General features: G+C 45.1%; 1 protein-coding gene across 1 annotated transcript in view; it reads right to left on the bottom strand.

The window, feature by feature from the left end:
- NUP133 (nucleoporin 133) overlaps positions 1–17,393 on the bottom strand; it is a 508,027-nt gene that overhangs the window by 15,664 nt on the left and 474,970 nt on the right. The window contains exons 27-28 of the mRNA XM_018561308.1: positions 17,059–17,101; positions 13,335–13,423 (exon numbers count right to left, since the gene is read on the bottom strand). Coding sequence (XP_018416810.1) covers positions 13,335–13,423; positions 17,059–17,101 — 132 coding nt within the window. The remainder of the gene's footprint in view (positions 1–13,334; positions 13,424–17,058; positions 17,102–17,393) is intronic.

The raw sequence follows: 17,393 nt of genomic DNA, 5'->3' as shown, positions 1-17,393 counted from the left end.
GAAATTTAAAGGAGTTTTGAGGGGTATAATGTGTCTCTTGTATAAAAGCCATCTCCGAATTATAATTTTTAAGTTCCCGGAAAGCCAGGTTACATTTGAAAGGGGAGTTCAGACCCTTCACATTAAGGGAGAACAATTTACAATCTGAGGGATCCCTCATGGATGGGAGATGGGATGAGAGCATTGAGGAGGAAACATGGCGTGTTACCCCCCCTTACCCCACCAGAGATAAAGTTGGAGCGACTAACCTGACTTCCAAAATGCCAGAGGAGACAGTGAGAAACCTGATCCCGGAAGATTGAAGTTCGAAGCAGAGATAAAAGGAGAAGAGAGTACAGTAGAGTTATTCCATAGAAAAAATAAACAGTATTAAATAGACAAATCAACAGGATTGTCTGTGCAACATACTTATCAACATAGTTAAAACTAGTATTAATATTGTAATAGTATACTTTATTTGGTGGGTATAACATCCTCTCCTAAGGCTACTGGATAATACTTCACTGCAATTCACAGGGTTTTCTGGGGGGGGTGAAGGATCACCATGATCTGGTACAACACAGGTACCGTCAAAATCACAATAGGTCATAGTGTGCCTTCAAGCAACCGATCCTGGAACCGCTTTCAAGAAATGCCTTTGAGCCGTGTTCTAAGCTGTAATAACCTGTTTTCCTGGGAGTCCGAAGCAAATTGAACTTAAACGCTATGTCATTAAGGGCAGTGTTAACTGTTAGTGAAATTCTAAGCAAGATATATTCTCAAATAACGTGTAAAGTATCAATGGTTTTCACTTTCGGTGTTCTATATTATTGCTTCAAATATTAGTAATCACATCCCACTGTGAGTTTGGGCATTCAAAGCATCCCAGTTAATCACAAGATACCGTGAGATAAATGTAGAAGAAGCCAGGTCAGCGTGGAGAGAGCCTCATACCAGACCTTCCGAGACTGGTGAAATGTGGTGGGCTTCTATGTGGACGTCTTAGGGTCGAATTGGGAAAATAATGAGGTGCTCTGCGAAAGGGGGTAGATGTAATTGAGTCCTGCTTAGTGTTTCTTTTGCCTGGGGTGATTTTTTGCCACGTAGAGGGTTCAGGGCCCAGTTTAGGCAATGGATCCCAGCCCGTCAGGGTTGGACATGCAAGTCGGAAATCCGTGCAGAAAGCTGGTAGGTCTTCAGGTACTCCGAGCGTGGAGCTTTTGCCATCTATACAAGCTGTGAGGCTAAATGGGTATCCCCAACGGTATGGAATGGCATTGTCTCGTAGCAGAGTCAGCAAAGGTTGTAGAAAGCGACGCTGTTGTAGCATTTACCAGGAGAGGTCTTGGTATATCTGGATATGAGCTCCATCGAACTCAAGGGATCTCAGATTTCGTGCCTTTCGGAGAATTTCTTTTTTGATCGCAAAGAAATGGATCCTGCAGATCACGTCCCTTGGGTTGGAGAAGGGACCCCTAGGACGCAGTGCCCTGTGTGCTCGATCGATCACAATTTTATGTGTCGAGGAAGTACCTAACACATTGTTGAATAGCTCTTGCAATGTGGCCTGTAGGTCCTCTTATCCCGTAGCTTATGGCAGGCCTTTGATCCTCAAATTGTTATGTCTGCCCCGATTGTCCAAATCCTCCACGTGTCGTTGTAGATCTCGAATCGCTGACATTTGGTCCACATACTGAGATTGTAATTTGAATACTTCTTGCTTAGTGGTCTGTAAGTAATCGTCATTCACCCTCTGGGCCAACTGAAGGGTTTGAATTTCTGTTTTACAAGTTTCTCTCACATTTTATATAAGGAGACAGAAGTCCCTCTTTGTGGGGATATGTTTAATACAGTCCCTCCAAGATGTAAAGTCGGCATAATCGGGGTCTGAGGATGGTCCATAACACGCACCTGACCATAAGACGCGTGCAGTTCCTGACAGCTGAGACAGGTGGCGCGGTAATTACAGCGTCGCGTTCTCATTGATCACACAGAGCAGACGAAAAACGGACGTTCTTTTTCTGCTCTACGGTGAGCTCTTATGTCGTGGTCCCCAGAGGAGGGGGGCGCACAGGATCGCCGCTGCTCCTTTCATACAAGTGATCTAATTAGATCACTTGTATGAAAACGAATGGCGGCTCCACACTATACATTTAGCTCTACTTGTCAGGAGCAGGGCTAAATGTACAAATCGCAGACGCCCGGCGATAGAGATTCCACACCCCTGGGTACATATTCGCTCCATAAGACGCACATACATTTTTGCCCGCCTTTTGGGGAAGAAAAAGTGCATCGTATGGAGCAAAAAATATGGTATATATACATATATACACACACACAAACATGCAAAGTTTGCAAGTAGTATATATTTGGTGAATAAGAGATATGCTGATATGTTTAGAGCTGGTTGAATGGAATGCATATGAAAATACTGCATCACATTTACATTTGGGTTTCGAGACTTAAAGCAGCAGTTTCACTATAGTACTATGGCAAGCCACATTGTGTATACATGTATATGTATATATATATTATATATATACACATACACACACATATATATATTTGCTGGCTCCCTCCTCATGTCAGCCTACGATGGGTCAGCTCCGCCCTCAGGACCACCTTCATAGCAGTTAAAAGGGGGTCCCTCACCAAAGACCAGTGTTCTTTTTTTGTCCTCGCTCCGGCCATGTTTTGGCTGGAGTTTCTGATTGTGTAGGGAAGAGTGTGGCTTAAATGGTCAGAGATTGTACCGTCCAGGTTCAGCCTCCCATGGACGGATGGCCGCCGGTCGGGTAGTAAAGCTGCCTTATGGTGGGCGCCCATGGTGCTGGGCTGGATGATGGCAGACAAGGCTGCTTATTCTGGGTACCTGGTGGGCCAGCAGATTTGCCTGTGTCTGGCTTGGGGCATCGGCGGTGTGAGGAGAGCGGCGATGGCGCGGCTGCACAAGGGTTGGCTCCTTCCTCGGCGTCTGACGTCATGCCTGCGATTGGCGGCCGGGCTGCTTTCTCTTGGGCAGCTGGAGCGTCGAGTGGCGTCCCTAGTTGCCTGGCAACGTATTTTCATTTAAATTGAAGCCGGGAAACAGGGGAAGCGTGTGCTGGCTGTTCCGGCTGATCAGTGTTGCTGCCTGGATTGGGTGAGTCCTTATGCTCTGTTGCTTCTGGGGGAGAAAGGGGGAAGTGCTGAGGTGATTGTACTGGGTAAGATCTCTCTCTCTCTCTCTCCTATTTCTCTCTCTCTCGTGTTCTTAGATTGCCATTAGAATCTTCGTGTCATTTCAATTGAGCCCACCAGGGGGAGCACCTATAACATGGAAAGGTATGATTTTTGGATTTCTATTGAAAAAATAAATTAAAAAAAGGGAGCTTTCTGCAAGACATTGCTTTGCCCTTGGATGACTCGGTCTCTTTCCGTGACCTCATGGATCGAAGGTTGGAGTCAGACTTAAAAAGGCTCTTTCAAGTCTCAGGTGCGGCATGTAAGTCAGCAGTCTCCTTGACTTCTGTTTCTCGCGCTATTCGGTCTTGGGTGTCAGGTGGAGAAAGGCAGATTTCGTGGCAGAGGCAGCGGTGGACCAAATTAAGCTGGAGGCCAGGGCCATGTTGCATTCAGTGACAGCAAGAAGAGCCCTGTGGCTTAGGCAATGGACCGCGGATGCAGCGTCTAAGCAGAGTCTTTGCCTAATTCCGTTTTCGGGAAAACTCCTTTTCTGTAAAACCCTGGAGGCGATAAAACGGGTGTCGGGCGACAAGTCAGGATTACTGCCCCAGGACAGACGCAGACCGCGCCAGTCGTTTCGTTCTGGTCGTTTTTCGCGAGACAAGTTTAAGGACGCAAGATCCTATAGGCCAGGGAAGGAGTTTTTTCATCCCTCCTGGAAGTCAGGTCAGAATTCCTTCTCCAGGTCGTCAAGAGGAAAGGGCCCAGCGGGGGCCAAGCAGGGCGAGAAGACTTTCTGAAAGCTTGCCCGCCCGTTCAGGTGCGGTGGGAGCAAGGCTTTCTCTCTTCGGGGCTGTATGGGCGGACAGCATTTCCGACTGATGGATCCTGGACATCATCCAGAGGGGTTATCAGCTCGAATTTGCAAGAAGACCTCCCTTGTCCGTCTTGGTCCAGACAAGAATACCATCCTCTCAGGTGAAATGGAATTGTTTGCGGGCCTATATAATCGAATTGCAGCACTCTCGGGCCATAATTCCGGTGGCAGAAAGAGGCCTAGGGGTGTACTCCCCCCGGTGTTGGATGGATGGTCTCTATAGACCTGGCCGATGCCTAACTGCATGTTCCAATATTTCTAGGGCATCAGCGTTTCCTGCGTTTTGCAGTGGGCAACAGACACTTCCAATTTCGCTTGGAAGTACGATGCAACCCGGAAGATATTCCCGAATTGTCCCTGTTGTTTGGTAATCTGAGATTGGCAAAAGGCGGTTCCAGGCAAATTTTTTGTATCAGTGGGATCACTTGTCCCTTACCCCAGGGGCGGACTGACCATTCGGGCACTCGGGCATGGACCGAGGGCCCGCGGCCACTAGGGGGCCCGTGAGAGGCTCTTGGTACCTTTCATTGGTTGCCAGCGTTGCCTCTCTGATCGGCGATGTGCCGACTCTGATGATGCCTGCGACTCTCCAAGCTGAGCTCTGGGCTCCTCCGCACAGGCCTGCACAGCACAGTGACATCACCAAGATGGCCGCCGCCCATTAGCAGCGGCGGCCATCTTTAAATCTGGAAGTGCCAATAACAGGCCAGGCACTCTTTACAGGCTCTGTGCTCATCCGCACGGGCTGCCTCACATATGTCACTAAGATGGCCGCCGCGCGAGGGCAGCGGTGGCCATCTTTGAACCTGGAAATTCCCACAGTCCGGGCGCGGGAACTATTTAACACCACTTCATGAATAACGTGACGTCACCAAGATGGCCGCTGCCCATAAGCAGCGGCAGCCATCTTTAAATCTGTAAGCCATCCTTAATCTAATAACACTGTTCCCTGCATTACCAGACCTCTGGGTAGGGAATGAGGAGCTTACAGAGCCTGCGCACTGAGGAGAGACAGAAAGGAGGGGAAAGAATCCGTGGAAGCGAGCAGAAGATGACACAGCAGACAACTGAATAGCGCATTTTGTAAGTAAATTGTTTTATTATAATTGTAGTTTAATGTCTGTTTTTGTCTATTATATTCTGGCTTTTGTTTAAAGGGACAGTTAAAAAAAAATCTTTTTTAGTTATGTATGATGGTTTTTGATAATAAATAAATGTAAATGTAGTGTACCGCATATTATACTGTATACGTGGTGTTTGTATACCGTACATTACTGTATACGTAGTGTTGGTATACCGTATATTATACTGTATACGGGGATGATGGTATGCCGTATATTATACTGTATACGTGGTGTTGGTATGCCGTATATTATACTGTATACGTGGTGTTGGTATGCCGTATATTATACTGTATACGTGGTGTTGGTATGCCGTATATTATACTGTATAGTGGTGTTGGTATACTGTATATTATACTGTATAGTGGTGTTGGTATACTGTATAGTGGTGTTGGTATACCGTATATTATACTGTATACGTGGTGTTGGTATGCCGTATATTATACTGTATAGTGGTGTTGGTATACTGTATATTATACTGTATAGTGGTGCTGGTATACCATGCATAAGGCTAGGTTCAGATCTGAGGGATACCCGGGAACGTGCGATCATGTGCTAGTGCATACAGTGGTTGCCGCGTGACACCTTTGATATCAATGGGGTTGCACCACGTACATGCACCTATTTTTGCGACACATGACGCGCTGCTTTTTTAGCAGTAAAAAAAATGCTTTATTGTAGTTGCTTTTTTGATAATATAAATGTAGTGGTGCTATAATGTATTTTATACTGTATAGGAACAGAAGCAAGGGGCAGACCTACCGTCGCTGCAGGGCCCATGGCTGGGGGAGGCCCACTGACAGGTGTGGACTGGGCCAGGGGGGCAGGGAGGCAATTGCTCCCCATGCCTCTCTGATGTCCTGCAGGCTGGGCTGGCGCTGTGGCAGCATACGGTTGGCCAGGCAGCACAAAGGCTCTGGGCTGTCATTGCGTGCTCTGGAACTTTTCCCTTCACTGCCACTGCTGTCCTCCTGCCTCTCATACAGTGCGGACTCTGCAGGAGGCACGGCGTGTCATAAGTGCACGGGATGAGCAGGCAGCACCTACTGAGGAGACAGAGCGGGCAAGCAGGTAGCAGGCCTGCAAGTAGAAGGGGAGGGCTTGTATTCTCTCTCTTGTTAGTTGTTTTTTTCTTAAATTGCCTTAATCCGCTCCAGTCCTAAGTCCACTTGGTTGCAAAGTCCTGCGTCCAGTGCGTTACAAAGTCCTGCGTCCAGTGCGTTACAAAGTCCTGCGTCCAGTGCGTTACAAAGTCCTGCGTCCAGTGCGTTACAAAGTCCTGCGTCCAGTGCGTTACAAAGTCCTGCGTCCAGTGCGTTACAAAGTCCTGCGTCCAGTGCGTTACAAAGTCCTGCGTCCAGTGCGTTACAAAGTCCTGCGTCCAGTGCGTTACAAAGTCCTGCGTCCAGTGCGTTACAAAGTCCTGCGTCCAGTGCGTTACAAAGTCCTGCGTCCAGTGCGTTACAAAGTCCTGCGTCCAGTGCGTTACAAAGTCCTGCGTCCAGTGCGTTACAAAGTCCTGCGTCCAGTGCGTTACAAAGTCCTGCGTCCAGTGCGTTACAAAGTCCTGCGTCCAGTGCGTTACAAAGTCCTGCGTCCAGTGCGTTACAAAGTCCTGCGCCCAGTGCGTTACAAAGTCGTGCGCCCAGTGCGTTACAAAGATGTGCGCCCAGTGCGTTACAAAGTCCTGCGTCCAGTGCGTTACAAAGTCCTGCGCCCAGTGCGTTACAAAATCCTGCATCCAGTGCGTTACAAAGTCCTGCGCCCAGTGCGTTACAAAGTCCTGGGTCCAGTGCGTTACAAAGTCCTGCGTCCAGTGAGTTACAAAGTCCTGCGTCCAGTGCATTACACAGTCAGATGTTCAATGCGTTACAGACTCCTGAGTCCATTGTGTTACAGACTCCTGCTTCCAGTGCATTACAGAGTCCTGCGTCCATTGTGTTACAAACTCCTGCTTCCAGTGTGTTACAGACTCCTGCATCTATTGTTACAAACTCCTGCGTCCAGTGCGTTACAAACTCCTGCATCCAGTGCATTACAAAGTCTTGAGCCCATTGTGTTACAGACTCCTGTGTCCAGTGCATTATAGACTCCTGCGTCCAGTGCGTTGCAAAGACAGGCACATTCACTCACAGGTTACATAAGACACTAAAGCTGTCCACACACCTATAGATTATCTGCAGATTTTCTATGGTCAGATGGAAAAAGTGCAACAGATTCCACCATCTACGCTAAACTCTGTGGATGGAGGAATCTCCCACTGGGCCAAGCTTCAGTATCTTGCTAGTCGGCCCCTCTGGCTCTGAAAACACATGAACAATGCCGGCATCCAATCAGATTGTTCAGGTGTTTTTAGAGCCAGCGGGGCCGACTAGCAATATACTGAAGCTTGGCCCAGCGGGAGATTCCCCCATACACACAGTTTAGCATACATGGAGGGATCTGTTCCACTGTTTCCATCTGACCACAGAAAATCCACAGATAATCTATAGGTGTATGGCCGGCTTTACTCTCTTCCACCTCCCCACTTACTCTTGCCTGCAACTCTAGCAGCTTTCTGTCCTTCTTGTGAATTGGCAATTGGTGGATATCAAAAGGCTAGTCCAAAACAGCCGAATTGGAAATATTTTCAAAATTGGCTACCATGGCTTGGATTCCCTTGCCAGTTCACTACAAGCCACTGTTCAGTGGATAAACCCCTGATCTGCATCTGTCACCTAGCAGACAAAAGACATGCATGTTATCACAGAAAGAGCTCATATATCCAAGAGACTGTGAGGGAGGCTAGATGGAGATGCAGAAGCCACTGAGTTTAATGATTAGGGAGTACCAGATAAGATAAAAGTGAAATAACAGTTGAAGCAGTTATGTGGTAAACATAAAAATGTAGTATAGATAAAAAATGGAGTCAGTGATTCTCTATGCTCCTTATCAGCCCATATCAAGGGTTTATTTACTATGAGAACAATTCACCTAGACTGCAGCCAAGCTAATGGTCTTCTATGTTAAACTATAGGGCTACATCAATTCAGCTGCAATTCAAGTGAATTTGCTTCATATTGAATAAACCCTATTAGTATTTTTAATCTCCTGACTGCAGTTAACACTAAAGATGATATAAATCTATTCTGAGACTGTCAGCCAAATGTGGGTTTAAAATTACTTCTGAAGTGCATTCAGTAAAAGATCTATTCACCATGAGGTGGATTTTTCAGAAAATGAAAAAGTCTAGTCGAAGGCAGCCAATTTAGAAAAATCTAACAAAGAATGGTGAACTTTCACCGATTTGACGCACTGGACTAGATATTCAATTCCATTACCAATTCTCCACAATTCTTTCTGTGGGTTTTTCAGCCTCTGCGTTGTTTCTTGTGCACTCCAGTATTTTTAATTTCCTGTTGCTGGCTTATTATGTTATCTACAGCAGTGCAAAATCACCTATTCAGAGACCGGTGCGGTGAAAAACACCTGAACTTCCAGCATGCTAATGTTTTTTGCAACTGTCTACGTCAGGGATAATTATTCCTTATTTTTATTATCAGGTATGAAAATATTGGTAATGTCTGGAACTTATAAACACAAAAGTGGTGCTATGAAAAGAAAGTTAAGTAGTCAAAGAAAACAAAATGAGGCATCTACTAGTAAAATTGATTCATTCTTTGTTAAAAAAAGAGATGATGTTCCTCATGAAGATGCTCCTGTTGAGATCAGTGATGAACCAATGGAATCAATGACAGAAGAAGATGTAGATCTTGAAACAGAGTCAAATGTTGAAATTGATCTACTGACTGGAGAAAATACACTGGAACCTCCTCCTGCCAAAATGCCACCTGGAGTGGAAAAATTCTTGGCATACCAATATTTAATTACACTGAGCACTACACAGTGTGCATGTGAACGATGCTTTTCCAAGTTAAAAATATTAAAGTCAAGACTGAGATCATCTCTTTCACAGCAAAACCTGGAGCCATTGATGCTCATTGCAGTAAAAAAGCAAGTTGCACAAAACATAAAGAGGGACAAAGATAAAATCATTGACAGATTTGCCAAGACGTCACCTGAACTTAGCTCTTTACTGCTTTTATAACATGCAGGCCAGGGCTTCTGATTTGTTAAAATGTGTTTACTTTTACTGAGTGAGTTTACATTTTTTTTAAATTGTATTTAGCTTGTGTGTGTGTGTATTTTACAGACGTTTTTTCCCCTAATATTCTGTGCAGGATTTGTTCTAAAATATGCTGTCAACCATTCAGTTGAAAAGCTCAATATAAACATTCAAATGTTTACAATTTTTTTATGATGCACTTTTTTCTTTTTTAAGATGCACTTTTTTTAGGATGCACTTTTTTAAAGATGCACTTGTTTTCAGATGCACTTTTTGTAAGATGCACTGTAATGTGTTGAATTGATGCTCACATTTAGGTAATAGGAAGAGATTGGTGGTATTTTCTGTGATGCAAGTTTTCATATTCTATATTTTGTTATCTTATTAAAATGTTCTTAAGACGACATTTGTTACACCTGTTATATTTTGTTAATTAAAACCCTCATTTTGGAAATGTACAATTGTTGCACTTTATTTAATGTAAGTTTATTTCTCTTTATTTAAAAAAAAATAGTAAACATTTATTTTGAACATAGTGAAGATAAATTCTGTACCAAGTGTAGGTGATGTGGGCGGTGCAATATGTGGGTGGGGCTGTGTGGCTTGAGGGTGGGCGGGGACACAGGGCCCCATAATCTTCTATTGCCCGGGGGCCCCATGAGTTGTCAGTCCACCCCTGCCTTACCCAGCAGATTCATCTTCCCCCAGCAGTTCGCCTGTCTCTAGCCTGGTGGACAGATGCTTCCAACCTTTCACCCGGCAAGCCTCTGAGAGAAGTGGACTGGCTAATTGTCACTACCGATGCCAGCTGCAAAGGCTGGGGAGCAGTGTGCGGGCAGCACACAGTGCAAGCTCCATGGGTGGGGCAAGTCCCGGCAAGTTCCAATCTTCTGGAATTGGCGGCAATTCGGGAGGCCCTAGTAGCATTTGCCCCTATCCTTCGGCAACGGCCTGTCAAGGTGATGTCGGACAACAAAACGGTGGTGGCCTATGTTTCCAATCAAGGGGGCACCAGGAGTTGGCAGCTGCTGAAGATTTCGTCCCAGATCTTCCTGTGGGCGGAGGACAACCTTCAGGATCTGACGGCTTGTTACCTTCCAGGGTCCGAGAATATCGAGGCGGACACACTGAGTCAGAGGCTGCTGGACCACAACGAATGGGCCCTGAGCCATTCTGTTCTGACTCCGATTTTCAATCTATGGGGCCTACCAGACATCGATCTTATGGCCACGGCGGAAAACCACAGGCTTCCAAAATTCTTCTCTCGCCTATACGACCACAGGGCACTAGCACAGGATGCACTGGCGCAGAGGTGGAACTTCCACTTAGTGTACGTCTTTCCACCGTTTTGCATGATCCTGAGGGTGCTTCTCAAGATTCAGAGGGAGCAAGTAGACGCAATTGCGATACTTCCATTTTGGCCGAGACCTCCTTGGTTCCCGCGAGCCTGGCCCGCTTACACCTTATGGCCTGGAGGCTGAAAGGCATCGGTTAAAGGGCTTGCGGATCTCGGAGTCAGTGATCCAGACCCTCTTGCAGGCTAGAAAGGGTTCGACTAACACGACATATTCCCGAGTGTGGACCAGGTTTATCGATATGGCTAAGAAACGTGGTTTCGAACCTTTCGATCATCCAGTGGGAAGGATCTTGGAATTCCTGCAGCAGGGATTGGATGGGGGGTTAGCCTTCAACACCCTGAAGGTACACGTGTCGGCACTAACAGCCCTGACGGGAAGGAAGTGGTCGGCATATCCGTTGGTAGTGCAGTTTCTGAAGGCAGTAGGGAAGATTCGTCCACCTCGAAAAGTGTTCTTTCCTAAATGGGATCTCCCGTTGCTGCTAAAAAGCCTTCTTCAGGCCTCGTTTGATCCTATCCAATCCTGCTCTCTGTGGCATCTTACACTGAGGATGGCATTCTTGCTGGCCATTGCTTCAGCGCGGAGGGTCTCAGTATCCTGCTGAGGCCAGTACCGTCATTCCTTCCAAAGGTATCGTCTAGTTTCCATGTGAATTGGGAGATTGAACTCTCCACATTTCCTACCTCGGAAATCTCGGAGATGGATGAGTTGCAGTGGAAGAAGTTGGACCTGGTGGAGAATCTCTCCACGTACTTACAAAGGACCACATCTTTTAGGAAGGACAAGAATTTTTTTATTTGTTCGAGCGGCTCAAAGAAAGGTTTGGCGGCCCCTCCGAGGATTCTTTCATCGTGGATAGTGAAGGTCATTTCGTTGGCGTACAGGGTCGCAGGTCTTTCCCCTCCCCATGGCCTAAAGGCTCATTCCACACGGGCGATGGCTGCTTCCTGGGCCACCTATGCGAGGGTGCCGGTGGATACCCTCTGCAGAGCGGCGAGCTGGAACACGCCAAACATGTTTATGCAACACTATAAGCTGGATGTTAGATTTGGGGCTGAAGCCTCTTTGGGAGTAGCAGTTCTTTCAGCTATGGCAGCTATGCTCTGGTGTATGACTGTTTATTGGGGGTTTTCCCTCCCTAGTGTATTGGTTTTAAATCCCATTCACACCTGGGCGTTTTACAGCGCTGGTCGACGCGCTGTAAAACGCCCAGCAAATGAAATTCCATTATTTCCTATGGACATGGTTCTCACTTGGGCGTATTTCAGCGTGTCGGAACGTGCTGAAAAACGCCCTACGCCCAAAGAAGTACAGGAGCTTCTTTGGGGCGTATTTCCGCGCATATCCATTAGGATACAGCCGGATAGCCCTCGTAAACGCGCGTTTGACCCGCGTTGTGAGGGCTGCAAATCGCGGTTAAAACATGCACCCCAAAACGCGCGTCATACACGCATATTTCGAACGCCTAGGTGGGAACCCAGCCTAAAGAAGAACTATGAGGTGAGTGCTTTTCACTCACCTCATAGTTCTAGCCGACCTGCGACAATGAGACTGTCACAGGTCGGCTCAGTAGATCGGGAAGTGAGCGAACATATACCGGTGTTCGCTCACTTCTCGATCCTATCACGGCACAGAGCCGTGACAGGGGAGGGGCTGTATTCCCCCCTCCCCACTCCGATCCTCTAGCGCTAACTGGCGGAACGGATGGGGGAGGGGGCAGGTACAGCTGGCTCTGCCTCTAGATAGGCAGAGCCAGCTGTCACTCACGCAGCTGGGCGGATCCAGACATAATTTTATCACATAAAGAGTACCTATGTGATTAGCAACTAAAAGTAAAAAAAACAAGTTTCTAAAATATAATACATTATATTAATATTAAAAGTAAAAATAATAGAACTTTGTTTTTAAAGTCCCCCCGCGAGCACGTGCGTCTTCACATAAACACGTGTCCGTTGCGCCTACATATGAAAACGATGATCGTGCTTCACGCTAGGTATTGCTGCGCATGCCGGAGTGAGAGCAAAAATTCTAGGGTCATGCATTTTTGCGTATCTCTAAACTGATGACCTGTGGAGGCTTTTGAAGCGTCATCTATAGACTTTTTGGGATACTGAATTTTGTCACAGTTTCACGGATGTACACAATTTTTGACCTGGGCATGTTGGGTATCTATTTACTTGTTGTAACCTCATCTTTTATATTTTATAAAATGATGCGTATTGTATTGTGTTTTGGGGCATTGAAGTGCATTTTTCACAAAATTTTTGGGTTTGATAATGAGTTGCGATAATATCGTGCAACATATGGGGGTTTAAGTAATTTTAAGACTTAAAATGTGGATTATAACATGTAAACAAAAAAAAACAAAAAAAAAAGACCTCAGTCATGAGGGGGTTAAGTTAATCATAACTTAATTAAATCATACATTAAGTTAATCATACATTAAGTTATTGATGTATGGGTATACTGTATAAAGATTCCTCCTGTGTGCAACATTTCCTTGCATTTGAGTACTCTCTTTGAAGCGTCAAAGACTCCCAGCTGGCACCCATGCTTTATCCAGACTGGAAAGAATGAGAGTGGATTGGAGTGGTGGATTACCTCTCAGACTAATAAAATTATCTATCGAAGCCTGATAAAATGTCATGGCAGTATATTAAAATATGTTCATGAATGCATGAGTGTCTAAAACTAAAATCAGATGTATTGTGATACGTAAATGTATATACCTTCATTTACTAACTTCTGGAGCACTTTAACAAAAACGAAGTTTCTTGAGGCTTCTAATGGGTCATCTTTGCCATCTAAAGTAGACCACCTGTAAAGAAGCATATGAGATAGCTTATGATTACTTAACTTACCAAAGAAATGTTTGGTAAAACAACTAGTGAGAGCTCTAACAATTTATTTATGCCTGTTGACAAGTTAAAGTGCCAACAGCAAGCTATATAAGAGTAAACAATGTTCCAGCCTAATGAGCCAGATACCAGTGGTTGTAGACATATAAGAGTCACCCCCGCCTCCCAATTCATCTGCCAGCAGCTAGATTCCGCAGCCGACAGCTGTATGTAAACAGCAGGCAATGGGCCTGCTATTGCAATAGGGGGGATGCATGGGGGTAGGGTGGAGGCAGGCTCCCCTTCAGGGTCAGTATTGGTAATATCAGTCAATTTAAGACAGATACTTTAAAATGTTGTAAATATTGGCCCCGATTATCTGTAGATGAGATATTTGGTTGATCCCTATTTTGTTGCAATCAAAGAAAAGGATGTTAGTTGGTGTGAGTGGAAGGTTAATCTGCAAAGGCAGTATAGGAAGCATGTCAACTCCACCCCAAGTAGAGACTGAATACGCAAAACTAGAAAGCTGTTGAAAAACACCTTTAATCTAAATTTTGCATTCTCCCTCCTTAAAGTGTGTTGTAAAGTAGCCACCGCTACAATCTTATGTTTAGTTTACTAAATTGTAATGTACCGGCAGTCCATTTGAGGATCTGCAGCCGAGTGATGCACAAGTAAGTAAAATTTTTGATAATAGTTAGGCTGGGTTCACGCCTAGGCGACAGTGTTTTTGCGCATTTTAGGCGCTTCTTTGATTGACACTTTTGTTTGTTTTTATGCGCGTAAATCAAATCGCACGTTTTTGTGAGCAAATTCGAGCTCATTGATGTTAATGAACGAACGCTCATAAAACCCCCAAAAACACAGCAGACGAACATTTTCAAGCGTTTCCTATTGAGTCTATGGGGCCAAAACGATATGTAATATCCCCCAAAAAAGCTCATGTACTTTAAACAGCGACAGGCATTTTGGTTATAGCGACAAAACGCTCATATGTGAACAGGGCCATAGAAATTAATAGGATTTTTTTGGGCATATTTTTTTAGCGTTTTTTAGGGTAGAAAAAGTGCTACAAAATTCTCAGTGTGAACCAGACCTTAAGGTCACAGAACGCAGGGATATAATTCAGGAACCAATGGGTTATGCAGTTACCTTCAGGCGATTGGACACTGAAATATGTAAGGACAGCACTGTATAGCCCCTCCTATACCCAATCTTCCTCAGTTTTATAGGAAGCAGTACAAGATCACAGAAGTAAGAGGGGAGGGTCCTGTAATCTAAGGCAAGAAATGGATTTTACTGGCAAGACAAAAATCCTGTTTTCTTGATCATACATCATAGGACATGTGACCATGCACATCATCTCGGGAGGAAAATGCCTTTCCCTGGGATCTCGTGAGATTACAGATGAGATTTTCCAGCAATGCTCTGCTGTTCACAAGGCAATTCCAATGTGCATTGCTTTGGCAAACTGAAGTAATTTTGCCTTTTCAAAGCAGGAAGTGAATGCTCTGCAAGTGTATTTCAAAATCACAGCATTTTACATCTGTCATGTCTATGTTATTATTAATCATCATACATAGACGGATGAATCGGTAGAATTAGATTTTTGAGTATAAAGGCAGGGCCGGATTTATATATTTAGTAGGGATGCACCGATGCCGATACCGAGTATTTGGGTGAGTACTCGTTTGAGCGATATCTTTCCCGATACTGGAACTTCCGGTCAGAGGGAGATTTCCTCTGACAGGCAGTGCCATGAGGGAACATGGAGCCGGGAAGCTGGCTCCATGCTGTTTAGCTGGCGCGTTCCTGATTGGCCAGGAAGCCGGCTTCCCAGCCAGTGTCGAGCCGGGCAAACAGATCTTACAATATGGTGACTGCCAACCCTGCAGATAAATCATTCCCCTCACATAGATCCTTAGCAACCGTCAATACCATACCAGTCCCTCGGCCAGCTGAGCAGACACCTTTCTCCAAGCTCCCCCGGATCTGCTCACATCTCCTGTGTGTACAGCACCCATGTGATTGGCCCTCAGCCTGCTACTGCGCATGCACAGGATTTCTGAATGAGAGCGCTGGGCAGTAGCAAAGCTGAGTGCCAATCATGTGGGCGCTGTACACACAGGTGACGTGGGCAGATCCAGGAGAGAGGTGTCTGCTCAGCTGGCCAGGGACTGGTACGGTAATGACTACTGCTGAGGATCTATGTGAGGGGAATGAGGTGTCTGCAGGGTTGGGGGTCGTGTCACCATATTGTGGGATCTGTTTGCTTGCCTCGATGCCGATTGGCTGGGAAGCCGGCTTCCCGGCCAATCAGCATCGAGCCGGCCAAACAGAATGGAGTCGGCTTCCCAGGCAATCAGGAAGCCAGGTGGCAAGTCATTACCCGCCACCTGGCTTCCTGGATGGAACTTCCATTACTCGGTAATTAGTATCGGCGAGTACCGGAAAAAAATGATCAGTACTCGGTACCAAAATACCGGTATCGGTGCATCCCTATTTGTTACCCAACTGTATACACTTGGTAATAGCATTTTGTAATTTGTTCTTAAAACAATCCTGTTTCTGGTCAGTGCTCAGTTTGTGAAATAAGTTTTCCCATTCCATTTCACCCACTATCTTGTGCAGCTTATCAAAGTTAGCCTTTCTGAAGTTTAGGGTTCTTGTCCGACCGGCCCACTTCCCTTTCTTGTATCCAATATTGAAAGTAATCACATAGTGATCACTATTACCCAGTGTCTCCCCAATTGCAATATCTTCAATTAACTCCACATTATTAGAAATGATTAAATCTAGGATGGCATTTTTCCTAGTTGGATCCTCAACCATCTGATCCATGAAATTGTCTCGCAACATGTTCAGAAAACGGGCTGCCTTTGTCGAATGTGAGGTTCCATTAGCCCAATTGATGTCTGGATAATTGAAGTCGCCCATCACGACGACATTACCCTGCTTCCCAGCTATTTCTATTTGGGAGTGCAGATAAGCCTCCTCCCCCTCCTCTATATTCGGAGGTTTATAACAAACACCCACAATAAGTTTACGTCTAGCGTCCGTTCTATCTAGTTCTAGCCACAAAGATTCCACGTCATCTCCACTATTTGACGTGATATCGTCCCGTATGTGTATATTAAGATTATTTTTAACATAAATGCAGTGGAAGGAGGACTTGTTAGTATACCTATGTTGTAAAGAATTCATTGTGAGGTGATTATATGAGTGTGAGAAAAGTAATTGCTTATGATCTATAGATTTTGATTTGTGACAGGGCACAGGGTGTTACAAATTCTACAAGAGGAGTTCCTGGGCGTATTTATATATTTTTGATTTAGGGAGACATATCACATACATATGGGTAGTTGGGTACTGAGCCAGTAAATAGTGGGTATAACTGGCAGTTTTACAATCTGAGAGGCTCCACTTTTTTTCAAGGGACATTACACACAAGCATATATTGGTCCCAAGTTCAATGCATGTATAATGTATTTAAAGTAGACTACTAAAACTTGCAACAGCCCAGCATTTAGTCACATATCAAGGTGAGCTATGAATAAATAAACATTTATGCCCCAAATACTCACATCTCAAAAAAAGAAAATGTGGTACTTACGTGTCTTTTTTTATAGATTTGCAAAGTATTTCCTGCTTTACTTCTTCTAAATCCACTCCATCATCCTTTAAAACACAAAAGTAGTTAAAATACACAAGGTGCTTAAAGCTGAACCATACCTAAAGTAGAACTTTAAGTTAAGAAAAGTTGCTAGCAGGAAGGCTTGTATTGTAGAGGAGGCTTGCTGGCAGGCAGATAAGAAGCACTTACTGCAGAAGAGTCTCTTTTGCAATAAATGAGTCTTACCTACCTGCTAGCAATTTTATTCAGATTGCACTGTGAGCTGCGAAGCTCAGTGTGCAATCTCGGTATACCTTGATGCCAGCATTATCTAA

Source organism: Nanorana parkeri, unplaced genomic scaffold (assembly GCF_000935625.1).
Source record: "Nanorana parkeri isolate BGI_ZX_2015 unplaced genomic scaffold, ASM93562v1 scaffold515, whole genome shotgun sequence".
In the NCBI taxonomy this organism is placed as follows: domain Eukaryota; kingdom Metazoa; phylum Chordata; class Amphibia; order Anura; family Dicroglossidae; genus Nanorana; species Nanorana parkeri.
This window is presented reverse-complemented; position numbering and strand designations above follow the sequence as displayed.